This window comes from Ranitomeya variabilis, chromosome 8 (assembly GCF_051348905.1).
Source record: "Ranitomeya variabilis isolate aRanVar5 chromosome 8, aRanVar5.hap1, whole genome shotgun sequence".
Taxonomy (NCBI): Eukaryota; Metazoa; Chordata; class Amphibia; order Anura; family Dendrobatidae; genus Ranitomeya; species Ranitomeya variabilis.
This window is the reverse complement of record NC_135239.1, coordinates 21,488,458-21,508,535: the sequence shown is the minus strand read 5'-3', so window position 1 is coordinate 21,508,535 and position 20,078 is coordinate 21,488,458. Positions and strand designations below refer to the sequence as shown.

At 47.7% G+C, this 20,078-nt stretch overlaps 1 protein-coding gene across 1 annotated transcript; it reads right to left on the bottom strand.

Annotated features, from left to right (window-relative positions):
• Positions 1-4,039: 4,039 nt before the first annotated feature.
• Positions 4,040-8,066, bottom strand: JUN (Jun proto-oncogene, AP-1 transcription factor subunit). The gene is made up of 2 exons (XM_077277674.1): positions 7,917-8,066; positions 4,040-5,935 (listed from the first exon to the last, which is right to left on the bottom strand). The coding sequence occupies exon 2, from the start codon at positions 5,866-5,868 to the stop codon at positions 4,924-4,926; it is 945 nt and encodes a 314-aa protein (XP_077133789.1). The 5' UTR covers positions 5,869-5,935; positions 7,917-8,066; the 3' UTR covers positions 4,040-4,923.
• Positions 8,067-20,078: the final 12,012 nt, after the last annotated feature.

Here is a 20,078-nt window from a genome sequence, read left to right as displayed (position 1 = left end):
CTGCGGGGCCCGGTTGCAATGGCGACCGCTGCGACCGCGGTAGTTACGCCCCTGCCTGCGGTGTTCCTGCGTGTTTTGCTCATTGTAGCAACATGCTGCGTTCCGAAAAAACGCAATGCATGTGCGTTTTTGCGGGAAAAACGCATGCGTTTTTTAATGCACAGGGGAGACGGGATTTCATTAAATCCCCTCCACTATGCTGTAACATCTGGACGCTGCGTTTTTGACGCTGCGGCTCAACGCTGCGTTTCCTGAACGTGGACACATACCCTAATACTCTGTGAGAGCTCCCCCAGGGAGTCGAAGTAGAGGTCTGCGGTACACTGCACTGCACGATTCCATGCTGTCTACATTCATTAGCCGCTCAGCCTTGGTTGCTGCCTATGCAGAGCACAGGTATTGATCACAAGCGCATCTCGACTGCTGCACTCTGCATAGAACTGGCGGTAATGACTGAGATAGCAAAGCAGTCGCATTCTGCCTCCTGGATCGTTGGCCACACAGCGACATTTTACGCCACCATAGAATTTGTTGCCTACGGCAGCAGCCAGCCCTGTGCGCCCCCCCCAACATCTTGTTGTACCATTGCGTAAGTTGGAGTTCAAATTTTGCCAGAAAAATATAGAAACTGTGTCTGAACTGGGGGGTTAAAAAAAAAACGACATAAGGCGAGTCAGTGAGTGATTTACTAAAAATGGAGGACACCCCCTCCCCCACACCTCAGGGTGCGGGCAGATGGATTTCTGCGGAGATAATGCTGTAATGTGAGAGGTTAAGTGTGGGGATGTGCAGAAAGAGATAAAATATTAATTCCACGCCAGAGATGATGAGTTTTGGGTATCAAAGGAACGTCCAAGGGGAGATGGTGGATAGACAGCTGCAACATTAGACGAGAGCAGAAAGATCACTGAGAGAAAACCGCTGCACGGCCCCATCTGCTCTGCGGGCAGCAGAAACACAATCAAAAGAACTTTTACTAAAAGCTTCATATGTCTGGAGGTAAAGTAGGCCTCAACTACAAAAATGGATGTGTTACCCATAGCAACCAATCAGATTGCCGCTCTTATTTTCAAACCTGCTGTATAAAAATGAAACCTGTTCTCTGATTGGACCTGAGAGTCCGTAGCAACCAATCAGATTTGACTTTCCAGAGCAGAGCAGACTAGAAAAACCAGGCCCAACAAGATTTCAGCTTTTATTTCTGCAGAGCATGTTAGGAAATAAAAGCAGCGATCTGATTGGTTACAACAGGCAAAAGCGCTATTGTTCGTAGAGACGCCATGTTTAATCTTTCCTGTCGTGTAACAGCTCATTTAGGGCTTATCGGACCTGGATTTGTGTCCTCCACAATACAGATGTAATCCCAATGAGCTGTGAGACTAGTCTGTCCTTTTTTACGGCAGGATTAATGCTGCACAATACGCTATTCTTACCGCCATATCCCCTCAACAAATAATATCTCCGCTATGACAGTAAAGAAACTAATGAGAAAATGTCATTATTTTAGTAATTTTTTTTATACTTTTTTTTTTTTTTTTTTACAATTTATACCAGTACATTATATTTAATTTAAGAGAATGTTTTTTTGGCCCAAATATCCCACATTTCCGACACTGGACCTATACATGTGTGACGCTGAGTGACAACTGTGCAAGAGTAATGGCTGCTGATTGCCGGTCACGTAACATTTCCTCTTTACAATCGTCGGTTTTGCTCACAGCCTCATTCAGACGTCCGTTTTTCACCGATAGCACTCATACCCATTATAGTCTATGGGGGCGGTCACACGTCGGCATCTTTGTGTGAATAGAAGGTCTTAAAAAAAAAAAATTTAGAGACATGTGCGACTTTAATCTGAATCATAGACCAAACTCACCGATGGAAGTCAATGGGGCCTTAAACAACCAGGAAAAAAAATAAAACGGATTAAACTGATGCCATCTGAGAGCTGTTTTTTTTAAGCTTGGAATTTCTCTTTGCATACGATAATAATAAAACATATTAAAAGATTATATGCTTCGGTGTTAGAAACACAAAAAAAAAAAAAAACACGCACCTTATGATTTATGGATCTCATTACAGAAGATTTCTTTGGGGTGTGTGGCCCTTTAAGAGTTTGTTATGCTGTGGTCACGTGAGACACACAAAAAGTAAACGTCGAAATCCATCATGATTGAAAGTCCATTAAGGCAAGAAATTTCCCAAGATTTTTACTTTCTGATTGGACAACAGGGTTCGAGTGACTTGGTACGTGGCGTAACTTGTGTCCGCTTCTTTTTCCTGGTGTTAAGCCATGTGTGTGTATAAAGTTACAGAACTTACCTTAAAGGGACAGTGTAATATTTAACTTTTTTTCTTTTGCTTTCTTTTCTAAACATGGGTCAATTATAATGCCTAAATAAACTGCACAAATTTCAGGGATTTTTTTATTTTTATGGTAGACTTAAAAACTACTAAATTTTAAGTCTTAACGGACTTAAAAATTGACTTTTTTTTTTTTTTTAATGTCTGCACAAAAAAATAAGGCTACCCATAAATAAGCTTAATTGTAATTTGAGATTTTTTTTGCAAAAGGAAAAAAAAAAAAAAATACTACGGTACATCTATTGCAGAGGTCCCCAACCTTTTTTGCACCAGGGACCGGCTTTAAGCAAGACCAGTTTTCCATGGCCCGGTGGGGGTGGGGCAGGGGCGGGGCTTTGGTCATATGGGGGTGGGGTTATGGAGGGATGGAGCTTAGTGCATACTTATCATATAATTATGACATTTATAATGAGAATGTGATTCAACTTACCATAGGTTCAGAATGAGTGGGAGCACCATGCTTGTTTCCCTGGTGCTTTGCACCATTATTGCCCCATAGCTGTGCCATATAGTGCTCTGCACCATTATTGCCCCATAGCTGTGCCATACAGTGCTCTGCACCGTTTATTATTGCCCCATAGCTGTGCCATACAGTGCTCTGCACCGTTCATAATTGCCCCATAGCTGTGCCATATAGTGCTCTGCACCGTTCATAATTGCCCCATAGCTGTGCCATACAGTGCTCTGCACCATTATTGCCCCATAGCTGTGCCATATAGTGCTCTGCACCATTATTGCCCCATAGCTGTGCCATATAGTGCTCTGCACCATTATTGCCCCATAGCTGTGCCATATAGTGCTCTGCACCGTTCATAATTGCCCCATAGCTGTGCCATATAGTGCTCTGCACCGTTCATAATTGCCCCATAGCTGTGCCATACAGTGCTCTGCACCATTATTGCCCCATAGCTGTGCCATATAGTGCTCTGCACCATTATTGCCCCATAGCTGTGCCATATAGTGCTCTGCACCATTGCCCCATAGCTGTGCCATACAGTGCTCTGCACCATTATTGCCCCATAGCTGTGCCATATAGTGCTCTGCACCATTATTGCCCCATAGCTGTGCCATATAGTGCTCTGCACCATTATTGCCACATAGCTGTGCCATATAGTGCTCTGCACCGTCCATTATTGCCCCATAGCTGTGCTGCTGCTGCAATAAAAATAATAAAACACATACTCACCTGTCTTGCCTGCAGCTCCTCGGCGCCATCTTCCCGGCGTCTCTCTGCACTGACTGATCAGGCAGAGGGCGGCGCGCACACTATATGCGTCATCGCGCCCTCTGACCTGCACAGTCAGTGCGGAGAGAGAGACGCCGGGAAGATGGAGACAGCGCCCGGCGTGTGGAACGAGGACACGTAAATATGCGATACTTACCTGCTCCCGGCGTCCCGCTCCTTCCCCCGGACAGCTGGTCTTCGGTGCCGCAGCCTCTTCCTCTGTCAGCGGTCACCGGCACCGCTGATTAGAGAAATGAATTATGCGGCTCCGCCCCTATGGGAGGTGGAGCCGCCTATTCATTTCTCTAATGAGCGGTCCCACGTGACCGCTGAACAGGGGCGCCGCGGACCGGCTGAAAAACCCCAACGGCCCGGTCCTGGTCCGCGGACCGGCGGTTGGGGACCTCTGATCTATTGTAAGCTTAAAAATCAAAACAAAAACAAAACAGGTAGAATCCATCGATTTACTAAGAATGTATAAATAACATCATTTTTAGATTCAAAGCCCTCCTTCCAGTTTGCAAATATACATTTCTACTGCATGAAAGGCAAGCTAGACATGAAATACTTTTGACATGCACTTTTATTGCAATGTAAAAAAAACAAAAAAAAAAAACCTCAATATAAGTTAAAAAAAAAAAAAAAAAAAAAAAAAAAAAAAATCTAAAATTTTTCCAAATCTTTTAAAAACTTTCTTAAATAGAATACATGGAATTGTCCTCTGGAACGGAAAAAAAAAATTATAACTTTATTACAAAGGTTAAACTCAAAAGAGTTCAAAAATTCTCTTATTTACAGACCATGATGGGTTTTTTTCAGGAACCCAAAATAAGGACATAAATAACTTACAAAGAGCTTGAAGCGGTCACGGACTGACGCTCTGTCAGCATTATATAATATATAAAAAAAACAGTTATGTACACATTTATATATAATATAGAATTGGGTCAAAGACAAGCAGAAATTGTCATATATATATTAAAAAAAAATGTAAAAGTGATCAGACCACTGCCCCCCGCCCGCCCCCTCTGAGAATTACAGAAGTTGTAGTCCGTAATAAGCAGGTTATCCTTTATACTGTACGATCATGAAAACATAAAGGGTCCATGCAGGTCTCAATGTTACACACAGGCTTGGTGCTGTAGAATTGATCCTGCGCTCTGCCCTACCACCTCTTGCTCCAACGGAAGGCCGGGCAGACCCCCCTCGCGCACGCGTGCTCAACAGTCAGATCACGGACGCCGATTTGTGTTTTCTCCTCCAATCAGGAGTTTTCAACCTGAAATTGCTTCCTCTCCTCTCTGCGGACGCGCTTTCCTGGCTTTTCCGGCCGCTCAGAATGTCTGCAGCTGCTGCGTTAACATGAGCTGGCAGCCGCTGTTCACGTGATTCATCACTTTCTGCTTCAGCTGGGCGACCTGCTCCCGCAGCATGTTGGCAGTGGACGCCAGTTCAGAGTTCTGAGACTTTAAGTTTTTGACTTTGTCTTCCAGCCTGGCGATGCGCTCCAGCTTCCTCTTCCTGCACTTGGAGGCTGCGATCCGGTTTCTCATCCGCTTCCGCTCGGCTTTTATCCTCTCCTGAGACTCCATGTCGATGGGGGAGAGAGGAGGGGTTTCGCCGGGCATTTCGGGCACAGTCTGGGGCTCTTCTTTTAGAGCCTGCAGCCTCGGGTGCTGGACGGGGATGGGCGGGCTGGTGTGATGCTGAGAGGAGAAGCCCATTGCGGGGCTGCTGAAGGCAGGGGGCGTGCTGATGGTAGTGGGGTTGAAGTTATTCAGGTTGGCATAGACAGGGGGCTCGTTGTGCAAGGGGTTACTGTATCCATTGCTACCTGCTATGGAGGAGACGGGGGTCAGTCCAGTGCTGGCGGGGGCTTGGGGCGCAGAGGTGACATTGGGCAAGTGGTTCTGGTTATGAAGTTCTGCCAGCGCCCTGACAAACCCCTCCGCAAATCCTTCCTGCTCGTCTGTGACATTTTTAGGGCAGAGGAACTGGGTAGGAGTCGGGGTGGTAGTGATCATCCCATTGCTGGACTGAATGATGAGCCTCTCCAGTTCCGGGGAGGCCAGCTTGAGGAGACCGACGTCTGGCGAGGTGAGGATGTCCGCCGCCTTGTTCCTCAGGTGAGGCTTGATGGCGCTGGACGGGTCGGACAGGTTCAGAGTCATGCTCTGCTTCAGCACCTTGGGGTTGTATCCGTAGCCGGCCGGCTCGGGCTGACTGAAGGCAGCGCTCAGTGCATCGTCATAAAAAGTAGGTTCCATCCTCGCAGTCATACACAACGGACCCGGACCGCTGGGAGAAACACGTGGTGCAGCAGTCACTGGGGTCTAGAAATACGTCCTGCAAGAAGAGCAAAGCAAACAGGTTATTAGTGGGACGTCCTGGAGCCCGAATCATAGTGAGGAGTTATCAGTGATCATAGGGGAGCTGTATGCTGCACTAAAACCCTATAACATGGAGCCTGACCATACTGAGGGGTCATTAATGATTATAGGGGAGCTGTATGCTGCACTAAACCCCTATAACATGGAGCCTGACCATAGTGAGGGGTCATCAGTGATCATAGGGGAGCTATATGCTGCACTAAAACCCTATAACATGGAGCCTGACCATACTGAGGGGTCATTAATGATTATAGGGGAGCTGTATGCTGCACTAAACCCCTATAACATGGAGCCTGACCATAGTGAGGGGTCATCAGTGATCATAGGGGAGCTATATGCTGCACTAAAACCCCTATAACATGGAGCCTGACCATACTGAGGGGTCATTAATGATTATAGGGGAGCTGTATGCTGCACACTAAACCTCTATAACATGGAGCCTGACCATAGTGAGGAGTCATCAGTGATCACAGGGGAGCTATATGCTGCACTAAACCCCTACAACATGGAGCCTGACCATAGTGAGGGGTCATCAGTGATCACAGGGGAGCTATATGCTGCACTAAACCCCTACAACATGGAGCCTGACCATAGTGAGGAGTCATCAGTGATCATAGGGGAGCTATATGCTGCATTAAACCCCTATAACATGGAGCCTGACCATAGTGAGGGGTCATCAGTGATTATAGGGGTCTAAATACTGCACTAAACCCCTACAACATGGAGCCTGACCATAGTGAGGAGTCATCAGTGATCATAGGGGAGCTATATGCTGCATTAAACCCCTATAACATGGAGCCTGACCATAGTGAGGGGTCATCAGTGATTATAGGGGTCTAAATACTGCACTAAACCCCTATAACATGGAGGCTGACCATAGTGAGGGGTCATCAGTGATTATATGCTGCAATAAACCCCTATAACATGGAGCCTGACCATAGTGAGGAGTCATCAGTGATTATAGGGGTCTAAATGCTGCACTAAACCCCTATAACATGGAGCCTGACCATAGTGAGGAGTCATCAGTGATCATAGGGGAGCTGTATGCTGCACTAAACCCCTATAACATGGAGCCTGACCATAGTAAGGGGTCATCAGGGGTCTAAATGCTGCACTAAACCCCTATAACATGGAGGCTGACCATAGTGAGGGGTCATCAGTGATTATATGCTGCAATAAACCCTTAACAAGCTGTATAGATCCTGATCTCCTGAATCTTCTACCCCTACAACAATCTCCAGCAGTTAGAGCTGCTCTGTGTATATATATAATATCTCCCAAAACTTCTGCATTGCACTCCTAAAACTACTTCTGCAGCACTTCCATATAAGCTCTCCAGCACTTATATGTTGCTCTACTACGTCCAGAATATTAGTTATTATTGTGCTTCTATCTGCAGTAACCCCTCTAACGCCCCCTGCATCTTATACATTCGCTCTGATCCCTCTAACATCCTAGTACATGTCTGTAGCGCCCCCATTATTCCTATAGCCCACCCTACAGTGATCTCCTCCACCATGTGGACTGCTCGTTCCTTCCAGATCTGCTGTACCCCCATATTTCCCACTGACCTTCTGCACTGCACCCCTGGAGGACCCCTGTGCCCCTCACCCTGCCTGTGCCCCTCACCCTGCCCGTTATGGGGCCGTCCCGTCACTTCCAGCACAGCTCACACACTTTTTCTCCCCCATTCCCTCCTCTTAGCAGCCCCCTAAGACTTTTCTTCTTCTGCCTGCCCCCCAGGAGGCTCAGTCCCTGCTCTCACCCCCGTCCTGCTGCAGTCCCGGGCGCCTCTCCCCCTCCGCAGAACTTCTGGAGACTTCTTAGAACTTCGGAGTGTGGGAAAGTTGTGCAAGTTGCTGTCCCCCCGGTCGGCGCTGTCCCCCCCGGTCTGTCCCCCTCCGCCCCGTCCCAGTGAGCAGAGTCCCCGCTCTTACTTGCAGGCTGCTGACGCTGGCCGTGTCCCGGGCTGAGCTGCTCTCTCACACTCTGAGCCCGGGCAGCGTGCAGCTAACTCTTATCTGCGGGCAGTCACCCACTAAAAATAGACATGATGTCACCCCGGCGGCCTGCCATTGGCTGAGGAGTATGGTGGGCGGGGCTAAGGGTGCAAATGAACCCTGGTCGCTATGGTGACCGCCCTAGAAGATTCTAACTCTCGCAGAGGATGACGGGATGAGGTAATGCTGGTCACCCGCCGCGGTGCATTGTGGGCTGACGTCGTGCAGTCGGAGGTGTCGCTGTCCGGGACGCGGTTTGATGTTTGTTCCCGCCACCTGCCTGGATGTGACTGGCCGCTCCAGACACCGAGGGCGCAGCCGCTGCAGAACCTCCTGACGGGGACTGCAGAGCTCACCTCCTTCAGTGACTGATTAGCGAGGCGCTGGCGGCAGGTGCAAACTTTCTGGAGTTAGTCTTGGACTCGTAGTTCAGCGGATTGACAACACAGAATGCAGCTGCTGCAGAACCTCCTGTGTGAGTGACAGCTCCCGCCCAAACTCCGAGCTGTGCGCCTGCATCTGACAGTGGAGGCGCGCAAGAGCTTCTGCAGCAGCTTCACCTGTGGGGCAGGAGAATACTGGGAGTTGTAGTTAAGGTCGTTGTCCGATGGGACCTTTGTTGGATATGGGGGTTCATGCCCCCCATTCCTCTAGATATAGGGGCCCCTGCCACCCCCCCACCCTGGATATAGGGGCCCCTGCCACCCCCCCACCCTGGATATAGGGGTCCCTGCCCACTTAGGCTACAGGGTTCCTGCCCCCTCGTGTACATAAGGTCCCTCCCCCCGGATATAGGGGTCTACTCCCCAACCCTGGATATGAGTCTGTGCCCCCCCACCCCTGGATATAGGGGTCTCTGCCCCCCCCCCCCCACTGTGGATGTGGGATTCCCCCCCTGGATATAGGGATCTCTGCCCTCCACCCCTGGATATAGGGGTCTCTGCCCCCCCACTGTGGATATAGGAGTCTTCCCCCCCCCCCCCTGTATATAGGGATCTCTGCACTCCACCCCTGGATATAGGGGTCTCTGCCCCCCAACCCTGGATATAGGGGTCTCTGCCCCCCCACTGTGGATATAGGGTCTTCCCCCCCCCCACCCCTGGATATAGGGGTCTCTGCCCCCACTGTGGATATAGGGGTCTCTGCCCCCCAACCCTGGATGTAGGGGTCTCTGCCCCCCCACTGTGGATATAGGGTCTTCCCCCCCCCACCCCTGGATATAGGGGTCTCTGCCCTCCACCCCTGGATGTAGGGGTCTCTGCCCCCCCCCCACTATGGATATAGGGTCTTCCCCCCCCCACCCCTGTATATAGGGATCTCTGCACTCCACCCCTGGATATAGGGGTCTCTGCCCCCACTGTGGATATAGGGGTCTCTGCCCCCCACCCCTGGATATAGGGGTCTCTGCCCCCCACCCCTGGATATGAGGTTCTCTGCCTCCCACCCCTGGATATAGGGGTCTCTGCCCCCCACCCCTGGATATGAGGTTCTCTGCCTCCCACCCCTGGATATAGGGGTCTCTGCCCCCCGCCCCTGGATATGGGGGTCTCTGCCCCTTAGGATAAAATGTTCCTGCCCCCCTCCAGGATGTAGGGGTCTCTCCTCAGGATATAATAGGATATAGGGGTCCCAGCTGTCCTTCTTAGGACAAGAGTCTCTGTTGCCCCCTTAGAGTATGGGGTCTCCCCCTGGATATGGGGGTCTCTGCCCCTTAGGATAAAGTGTTCCTGCCCCCCTCCAGGATGTAGGGGTCTCTCCTCAGGATATAATAGGATATAGGGGTCCCAGCTGTCCTGCTTAGGACAAGGGTCTCTGTTGCCCCCTTAGAGTATGGGGTCTCCCCTGGATATGGGGGTCTCTGATATCAGTAACCAGTGGTTTCTTCCGTAGGCTTGGTACAGTGCAGCTGGCGTTGATGCCGCCGGGCTCCTGCGCCGTCAGATGGGGTGTCCTGACTCCTGCTCCTGGATTTGGGCTCGGAGCAGTAAACATTGAAGAGAGGCGTGGACCGGCGATCCCAGCGCTGTGGGAGGAGATGCACACGGAGGAGAATATGGAGGCGTGGGCACAGCCAGCAAGTGGAGTCTGACAACAGGGTGACTGAATCACGGTGAGGATGGTGCCAGGATCCGGGCAGTGGGCAGAATAATGCGAAGACCTCGAGACTGTGGATGACCGGGCATGCTGGGACTTGTAGTATTCCGGCGGCTTCAAAGCCACAGGCTGAGTATGACTGACCTAGGGGATGACCGCATAGGGTTAAAGCATTCCCCGCAGAGACATGAAGGGGTTAAGTTAGAGAGGAAACCCCTCTGTGCTCTCCCCTGCTTTCTGTAGAAACACAGAAGTGGAAAACAAAGAAAGTTACAGAGATGGAGGAATCTCCTGACACATTGTAATGAAGACGAGGAGGGAAGTTGTCAGGATACAATGTAACATTTCTGACACTGTGGACGTGCTGTGACTTGTAGTCCCACACCAGCCAGAGTGGATCACTAATGTTTCCATAACTTCTGCTCATTTCTGTAGAGTGACTATTCTTTTTTTTTCCCCCAAATACTGGGGGTCCCAGCAGCCAGACCCCCGCTGATCAGACCCATCTTCATTGAGAAGTAATCTGGAAGCGGCTGCATTTATAGGGGCATGCTGTGACTGGTGGTCCCACACTGGCCAGTGATGGGTTCTCTTATTTATCTTGGTGCTTTATTTCCCCTATATTCAGTATGTCCCTTCTGGGCTCCTTAAGGAGTTAATAGGCGGGAGCTGCGGAGATGACATTCCCGGGGTGTGGACCGCCAGGCTGTGACTGACGGCTGCTGTGCCCAGTCCTGGGAGGCAGGCACATAATGACCATATATTGTGTGCGGGTCCCACCACCTCCTCCCTTCGGGGGCCCCGTCCAGGGCTTGTCAGGTCCTCTTTAAGTCCAGCGCCCAATTAACCCATTGCTGGAAAAGCATTTACGAGATTAGAATCGGATCCGAATTTAGGAAAGACTTTCCCAGAATAGGATTCACTTTGGGAATTCTTGGGATTTTGCCCAGAAATCCCAACTGTGAAACTACAACTCTCAGCATGTCCTGGCAGGCTTCTGAACCGTAGCATGAAAGGAGTCGGCCACGATGGGTCCGTAGCCCCCATCCTGTTGGGAAAACTACAACTCTCAGCATGTCCTGACATCAGGATGCGAGATTTCTGGGAGAAGCAGTTTCACAAGGACTGGACAGTCACAGGTTGGGGACCACGGCTATGGGCAGTGATGGTAGACTCCCTGGCCAATCAGAAGCACAGAGGGGCCCCGCTGACACCGTAGGGCCACGTTCACCATTTGAGAGGGGATTTTATGTTAGAGGGGGTCCGATAAGAATTCCAGAAAATTGTGTTACTTTGTAATGTCTTTATTGTCTGAATTGTAAAATGCTGCGGAATGCGTTGGCTATAAAGAAATCGTTATTATTTTAATTTATTATTTGGCTTGTCTTTATTTTGATAGGCGGCTAATCCCCTGCTGTGTGCCAGGAGTTTTGGGTCATCGGGGCCGTGATTGGAGTTTTTATTTTTTTTTTAAACATTTTCCGGATCGGTCGACCTACCAGCTTTTCCGATTGCTGTGCACGGAGGCTGAGAAGCAGCACAAGCCCATAAATGAGCTCATACAGATCATTTCTCGGTGCCAGGCGAGGCTGCGCCTCCAACAACCTTTAGAACACATCAGATTATCACGGGGAGGCGCTGAACTTTGGATTCTGGCAGAGCAGACCTTTCTGGATGAGCAGTGCTGTCATAAGGGGGTCCTTGTTAGGACCTCTGTCCAGGGTGTTATACGCTGTCTACCACATGGCGGCGCCACCTAGTGATAGGGAATAATGATCCCTATGAAAATCAGAGGCAACATCCAAGCTTCTGTACACTTCAATGTAGATATTTTTCGGGGAGATTTTGGCACAAGGCTTTTTTTGTTTGCAGTTGTAGCTAGATTTAAAAAAAAGAAAATCAAACTTTTTTTTGACTCCCAGAAAAATGTTTTCAGACCCTTTTGGTGCGCTAACACTTGTTAGAAAACTGCTCATAGGGCAATTTTCTAATCTATGTCTCATGATTAATGATGGGTTGATCGCTTATGTTTGTGCCATATTATAGCCTTTTTTTAATCGGCCTTACATAGGAAAATTGCTGGTAAAGCAATTCCCTCACACGAACACAAGGGGAGGTGGTTGGGAGTTAGTCTGGCAGCCCATGAGCTAATCTGTGACACAGTGTAGCTGCTTGACATCTCACAGGGTCTGTATGCTGGTGTAACCCCACTTAATAAAATGTCAGTAAGCCACGCCACCCCCACGCTTGACATTTGGGTCAAGCACCAGCTCTGTTACTGAAAGAATGGACAGCAAAGAAGCCAGCGAGCAGGAGGAAGGAGCGAAGTGCAGCGGAAGCTGGGGGAGGAGGAGAAGGTTGGAGTTTAGCTTCAAGAAGCAACAAACAAGTGATTCAGACAGTGTCCAAACCCGGGGAAGCTCCTTATCTGCAGCCGGAGAGTCATAGAAAATTTTTTTTGTTATTTTCTGAAAAATATGCATCAGAATTTAAGGGTCAACAAAAATAAGCATCCCCAGTTTATATGCAACGATCAACAAGAACATTAAAACCACTGGTGGGAGATGTCACTAACTGTATGTGGTGACAATGGCGCCTGTGAGGGCCGGGGTTGATCAGGCAGCTTGGGGACCAGTCCTTGAAGATGATGTGTTGCAAAGAGAACAATGGCAAGTGCAATGATGTGAGGGGTTTGTGCTGGCACATGGCAGGTCTTGTGGGTTCTTTTTGCTGGCGCACGGCAGGTCTTGAGGATGGTTGCAGGCACAAAATGGCGGGTTTTCTTGGCATATGGCAGGATTTGTGGGGTTTTCTCAGGGTGTGGTGGGTCTTGTGGGGTGTTCCCGGCATACGGCAGCTCTTGTTAGGTGTTCCCAGCATACAGTGGGTCTTGTGGGGTGTTCCCAGCGTACGGCAGGACTAAGGTGTTCCCAGCGTACGGCACGACTTGTGGGGTGTTCCCGGTATACGACAGGTCTTGTGGGGTGTTCCCAGCATACAGTGGGTCTTGTGGGATGTTCCCGGTATACGACAGGTCTTGTGGGGTGTTCCCAGCATACGGCAGGACTTGTGGGGTGTTCCTGGCATACGGCAGCTCTTGTGGGGTGTTCCCATCATACAGTGGGTCTTGTGGGGTGTTCCCAGCATACGGCAGGACTTGTGCGGTGTTCCCAGCATACAGTGGGTCTTGTGGGGTGTTCGTGGCATACGGCAGCTCTTGTGGGGTGTTCCCAGCATACAGTGGGTCTTGTGGGGTGTTCCCAGCATACGGCAGGACTTGTGGGGTGTTCCCAGCATACAGTGGGTCTTGTGGGGTGTTCGCGGCATACGGCAGCTCTTGTGGGGTGTTCCCAGCTTATGGCAGGACTTGTGGGGTGTTCCCGGCATACGGCAGCTCTTGTGGGGTGTTCCTGGCGCATGCTGGGTCTTGGGGTGTTCCCAGCACCCAGCATACGATGGGTCTTGTGGGCTGTTTCTGGCATGCGGGTCTTGTGGGACGTATGACGAGTTTTGTGGGGTGCTCCCTGCGTATGGTGGGTCTTGTGGCATGTTTCGAGGTACAGCGGGTTTTGTGGGGTGTTCCCAGCAGGGGGAGGAGGAAGACTAATACAAGTTTTTTTATTCTGCTGTTTGGTGGAAAAATCTGCCTTGATACAGGACAAGAAAGGTAGACCCTTCTATATCACATGGGACTTCTGGGGAGTGTGCAAGTAGGATCCTATCCCATCAAATAATATATGAAAACTTGGCACTCAAATGTGATAAATCGAGATGAAAACGCAGCAAAAAGACATCATGTGAACAAGCCCTTGAAGGCCATTTTTTATCATTTGAGACTCGAGCATCATAAAATGTCACATAGTCGGTGGGGACCGGTGTTGCAGATTTTGCATTGTGCCCTGGATCTTTATGCGATTGTCTGGATCCATATCGCCGCGGCGGGCCAGGTCTCGGTAATCGTCCACCTCGGTGTCAGCCATCTGAATCACTTGGAACTTGAGTACTTATTGGAACGGTTCTATACATAGTGAAGTATGCCTCGTCCACAGTCAGATAGTGATGAATGAGCCGCCAGCTTTCAGCAGCATTAAATATATACAGCACGCCGTATTCCTCGCAGCGGCGGTACAGACCGGAACGCTGACGACCGGCAGACACTGATCTCCGCTCAGGGAGATTCTCGTAATACAACTGATCCATAATTACAGAACGGAGTCCTCGCTCGTCACACAACACATGCACCGAAGCATCACACCTTGGTTCTCAAGACCGTTCTAAACATTGGGGAGAGCTGGGAAACAATTGTTCTTGCTCGATTGATTTATTATAACACAAAAGATAATAGATCTGCATAACTGAAATCCTTTAAATCAATTCCGAATGCTCCAAGTACAATTCTGAAGACGTTTCTCACGGTGCAGACGACCTACCAGGAATACTCAGAGCTCTATGCTTCCCATATATTACCAGTAGGGCACTCGGACCCCTTAAATAATTACAATTATTGATTGTCTGATGTTGGCAAGTGGCTGCGATTTATCAGAAGTGATTCAGCTCTTGCTCGGTGCTTATAGCAGATCGTCCCGCTGCTGCTTTGTGTTGTCGGAAGGCTGCTCACTGCTGGGAAATGTTATTGTGGCTGCTCACTCGTGGACAATGTCTGATGGGAGAGGGGCTCGCGTATAATGTACGCTGCAAAAAAGGAACATGGCTAGGCGGTCACGATATCGCAGCATCTGTATCATCTCACAATGCCTCCTATAGAGGAGTATTCAAATCTAGGAAAGATATATATCTTTCTACCGCGTTAGCCAGTAGATAGAAAAATAGATTTTGCATTAGTCTTTGCCTGATGAAGAGACCTGAGTAGTCTTGAAAGCTTACAATTTGTTACCATCTTTTCAGTTAGCCATTAAAAGGTATCAACCACTGAGGACTCTCAATTCTAAATATTTTTCTGTTCGAATCTAGCAATCATTATACAGCATCCAAAACTCAATTTTTTTATTTACAGTTTCCTCATTCACTCCTTTGATCTACATCTGTTGGGAGGCCTCTATGACATGCCCACCTTTGCACCCCTTTTCTAAATAAGGTTGAGCAGCTGAAACACTATTGATGGCTGCACCGTCAGCGTCGCACAGAATGTAAATTGCTCTTTGCAGCGATTGTGGACAGCATGGTGGCTCAGTGGTTAGCACAGCAGCCTTACAGCGCTGGGGTCCTGGGTTCAAATTCAACCAAGGACAACATCTGCAAGGAGTTTATATGTTCTCCCCGTGTTTGTGTGGGTTTCCTCCGGGTTCTCCAGTTTCCGCCCACGCTCCAAAGACATATTGATAGGGAATCTAGATTGTGAGCCCCAACGGGGACAGCGATGAGTCTGTAAAGTGCTGTGGAATTAATGGTTCTATGTAAAATAAATAAAAAGCGACAGTATGCCTGAATAGTTCAGCCCCTCTGGTAGCCTCCTAACCATGAATCTCTTTAAACTGGGATCAATTTGGGTGGGTTTTCTCCGGTTTCTTCTCACATTCCAAATAGGGAACACCTACTGATAGGGAATGTAGATTGCGAGCCCCAATGGGGACAGTGATGAAAATGTGTAAAGTACTGGAATATCATGGCGCTATATACGTAAAACAGCAATAAATATCCCTTTATAGTCTCCGGACAGCATGGGTGGCTCATTGGTTTGCATCTTCTCTCCATGTTTTCATACGTTTTCTTCAGTGCCCTGTTACACCGGTAGTTTTACTGACTTCTGAAATTCGTCCCATTGTGTATGTATGAGAGGGACTTAGATTGAGGACAGGGACCGATGTCAGTAACTTATGTTTTACGCGTTTCTGTACAGCGCTGCGGAATATGTCGCCGCTACGCAGCCACATAAATATGGCCATGTTCAATACGAAGAGAAGTGTAACAGCAGCTTCACATAATTATAAGAGTGGTTGTCTGCGGCAGCGGTCATTTTTTTTTCATCGGTTTCGTTCCCTGGCAGACGGTATAATCATATAGAAGACTTGGCATCAAACTACCCTGCAAGTAACAGTAGCTGAGTGCAAAATGAATTGGATAATGATTAATGTTTTTTGCTACATTTCTGCAGAATAGACTAAAAGCTGATATAAAGTTTCCTCCTTACCTTCCCTGTAATTACACAACTAGTGCGGAAGACTCGCAGATGGCGGCCACAGATACAACGTTCCTTAAGGACATTTTCTGGTTTCACGTAAGATTTCATAGCATCTCCATGTAAGCAACAATATTCCCATTCACTGACAGCAAACATATTGAAAGTGGAGAGGTGTAATCACAAACTATTAGAACGTTATGGAACTTTTCATTAAACAATTATTTAACTTTATTGACTATCTCTTGTGGTGTATGTCCCTTATAAAGGGGTATTCCAGTCTCACATGTCAGGCACTTAGGTCATAAATGATGGGGTCTGGGGGGGACCGCCAATTTTCAGAAACCCTGTACCTTGATTGTTTCTATCATTTCCATATAGACTAAATGGAGCAGCATTGTGCGAGTCCATCATTACTACTTTGCAGAACTTGTACAGTTAAGCGGGGGAGGGGTTTGAGTAGCAATTAAAGGGATTTTCAATGATTAGCAAATATTTGGCTAAAGCATGTAGAGGCCTTTAAAAAAAAAAAAAAGTGAAATAATTATTTGCCTAATAATGGCACAATTTCTGCCAGAGCCGCGGTCACGTGTTTCTACCCATGTGATCTCCACATCCAATGTTTTGGCGGCAATCACATGCATTTCTTGAACGAGACAGTTTGGGAAATTTCTGCGAATATATAGCCTTAGTGTTCCTCCAGAGACGACCTCGTGTATGAACACACGGGATTAAACTTTAAAGATTTGTTTCAAATGTGGAACTGAAAATGCCCATCCCCCGCCAATTATCTTAATAGAACGTCCGTTCAGCTCACGTGACGTGAAATGACTGTCATCGTCCAAGGACAGAGAGCCTGAATTTCGGGTAGGACGGACAACCAAGCCACTGCGATTACCTGGATCAGGAACCACAACAAAAGAAAATGAGGACGTTCATTAGCGTTAATTACTACATGTATCAGTCTGTATCGTGTGTGTATATAAATACCGATACATCTTCATATTTATACATACACATGCCCAAGTGCAGGACCCTATTTATGAGGTCAATTCGGGCATATGAATGTTCTGTTCTCAAAAATCTGGATGACGACTCCTATATTAGTTTTATTTTACTGAAAACAGATATAGCTAGGTAGTAGTTGTATTTTTATACACATAAATAAAGAGACACCTATAGATACACATTGCTGTGCAAAAGTTCGAAAAATAGAAGTGTTAATAGTCTATCAACAAGTGAAAGTAAGAAATCGTCAATATTTGGTGTGAGCGCCATTTTTCTTCAAAACTGCACGCATCAATTCTTCTAGGTTCTTGTCAATTGCACAAAGTTACGCATTTTGTAAGATTATAGTCAGGTGTGTGAGTAACCCATTTACACCCAGGCCATTTTACCTTTTTTTAAGTTTTATGGCTCTCACAGACCTGTAACTTCTTCTTTAAGAGGCTCCTCTGTCCTCCACTCATTACCTGTAGTAATGGCTCCTGTGTGAACTTGTTATCAGTATAAAAGACACCTGTCCACTTGCTCAAACAGTCACACTCCAAGCTCCACTATGGTGAAGACCAAAGAACTGTCGAAGGACACCAGAAACAAAATTGTAGCCCTGCACAAGGCTGGGAAGACTGAATCTGTAATAGGCAAGCAGCTTAGTGTGATGAAATCAACTGTGGGAGCAATAATAAGAAAATGGAAGACATACAAGACCACTGATAATCTCCCTCGATCTGGGGCTCCACGCAAAATCCCACCCCGTGGGGTCAGAATGATCACAGGAACGGTGAGTAAAAATCCCAGACCCACATGGGGGGACCTAGTGAATGACCTGCATAGAGCTGGGACCACCGTAACAAAGGCTACCATCAGTAACACACTACGCCACCAGGGACTCGGATTCTGCAGTGCCAGACGTGTCCCCCTGCTTATGCCAGTACATGTCTGGGCCCGTCTGAAGTTTGCTAGACAGCATTTGGATTATCCAGAAGAGTATTGGGAGAATGTAATATGGTCCGATGAAACCAAAGTAGATCTGTTTGGTAGAAGCAAAACTTGTCATGTTTGGAGGAGACAAAATGCTGAGTTGTATCCAAAGAACACCATACCTACTGTGGAGCATGGGGGTGGCAACATCATGCTTTGGAGCTGTTTCTCTGCAAAGGGACCTGGATGACTGATCTGTGTACAGGAAAGAATGAATCGTCTGCAAAGGGACCAGGACGATTGATCCGTGTACATGAAATAATGAGTCAGGCCATGTATTGTGAGATCTTGAGTGCAAACCTCCTTCCATCAGCAAGGGCATTGAAGATCAAACATGGATGGGTCTTTCAGCATGATAATGAGCCCAAGCAGACCGCCAGGGTAACGAAGGAGTGGCTTCGTAAGAACCATACGAAGGTCCTGGAGTGGCCTAGCCAGTCTCCAGATCTCAACCTCATAGAAAACCATTGGAGGGAGTTGAAAGCCCGTGTTGCCCAGCGACAGGCCCAAAACATCACAGCTCAAGAGGAGATCTACATGGAGGAATGGGCCAGATACCACCAACAGTGTGTGCAATCCTTATGAAGACTTACAGAAAACATTTGACCTCTGTCATTGCCAACAAAGGATATATATGCAACAAAAAAAAGTTATATGTAGTCTAAACTTGTTACCAGTGAATACATCAACTTATCCTGCAAAAGACAAAGCTCTGATTGTTCTCAGAATATGCAGACACAAAAACAAATGATTCACATTTTTATTATAGGGGATCCTAACAAAGAGATTGTCCAAAGCAGAGGGCCCCTTTACCCACAACTATAAAATGGGACAAAAGGAACCTCCCTGTCAATGTCAAATGCTGTGTGACCCGACCCTCCCCACCATCACACACACAAAATACCACTGACCTCATTTTGCAATCGACATCAGCCATACAACCTTTACATTGACTGAACCTGATTATTAACATTCTTAGAAAGTTTGTGACACCCAGCAGTAGGCCAGGAATGGGCTGGGAGGGGACATTACTACTCAGGTGATGGAAAATTAAAATCTTGGCTCCTCCTCTGCTGCGCCTCGGTTAGGTGCTCGGGACGAGGTGACAATGCAATATATAAATAGAACTATGCTATTGATTCTGAAATAATGGACACCCCCCACAAAGGAGTTTAAGACAAGACCCCAAGTATCATATTTTCCCTCATTGAAATCAATGGTGTGGGAGAACAGCTGAATTCTGTTTTTCAAGCATTAAGCATAAAGCCTCTGATGGAGTCCTTTAGGGAGAGGTTATCGCAGCATGAACGGCCCGTAAAGCTCCCAATTATCGACCTTTTATATGGTCATCTCCGCATGGTGGCATCTACAGTTACCGGATCATCACTCATGAAGGTCCCTGAGATTAGCTGATATTGTCAGGGTTCCTTACAACCTATCGCCATAAATGTGCTATTACGTAGTGCCCATTCTCATTAATGGCCAACCATGTAATTCGTGCCCATGAGTCTTCGGGATTATGAGAAAGGCTAGTCTTACAAATTGACATAGTAAGGTTGAAGACGACTTATATCCATCAACATGTAAGGGTGCCTTCACATTGCATATACATCCTGTTTGTCAGGGGGTTATGACGAAATCCCTGATGGGTCCCACCAACGAGCAGAAAAGCGCAATGTTCACATGTCCAGTAATCATCAGTTAGGACGAATCCATAAGCAATCCATTGACAAAAAAGTTGTCCGGACACATTTTTCTTTGTCCACCTGGAAAAAAAAAACTGATTTCAACTGGATCCATTTTGTTAAATTGAAGTCTATGAAAAACGGATCTGTTAAGTAGCCAGCCATTTTTCTCCCGTTTGACAAGGATCCGTTTTTTCCTTA

Coding starts and splice junctions, on each gene's coding strand:
- JUN (XM_077277674.1), bottom strand. CDS start 5,868: ATGACTGCGAGGATGGAACCTACTTTTTATGACGATGCACTGAGCGCT.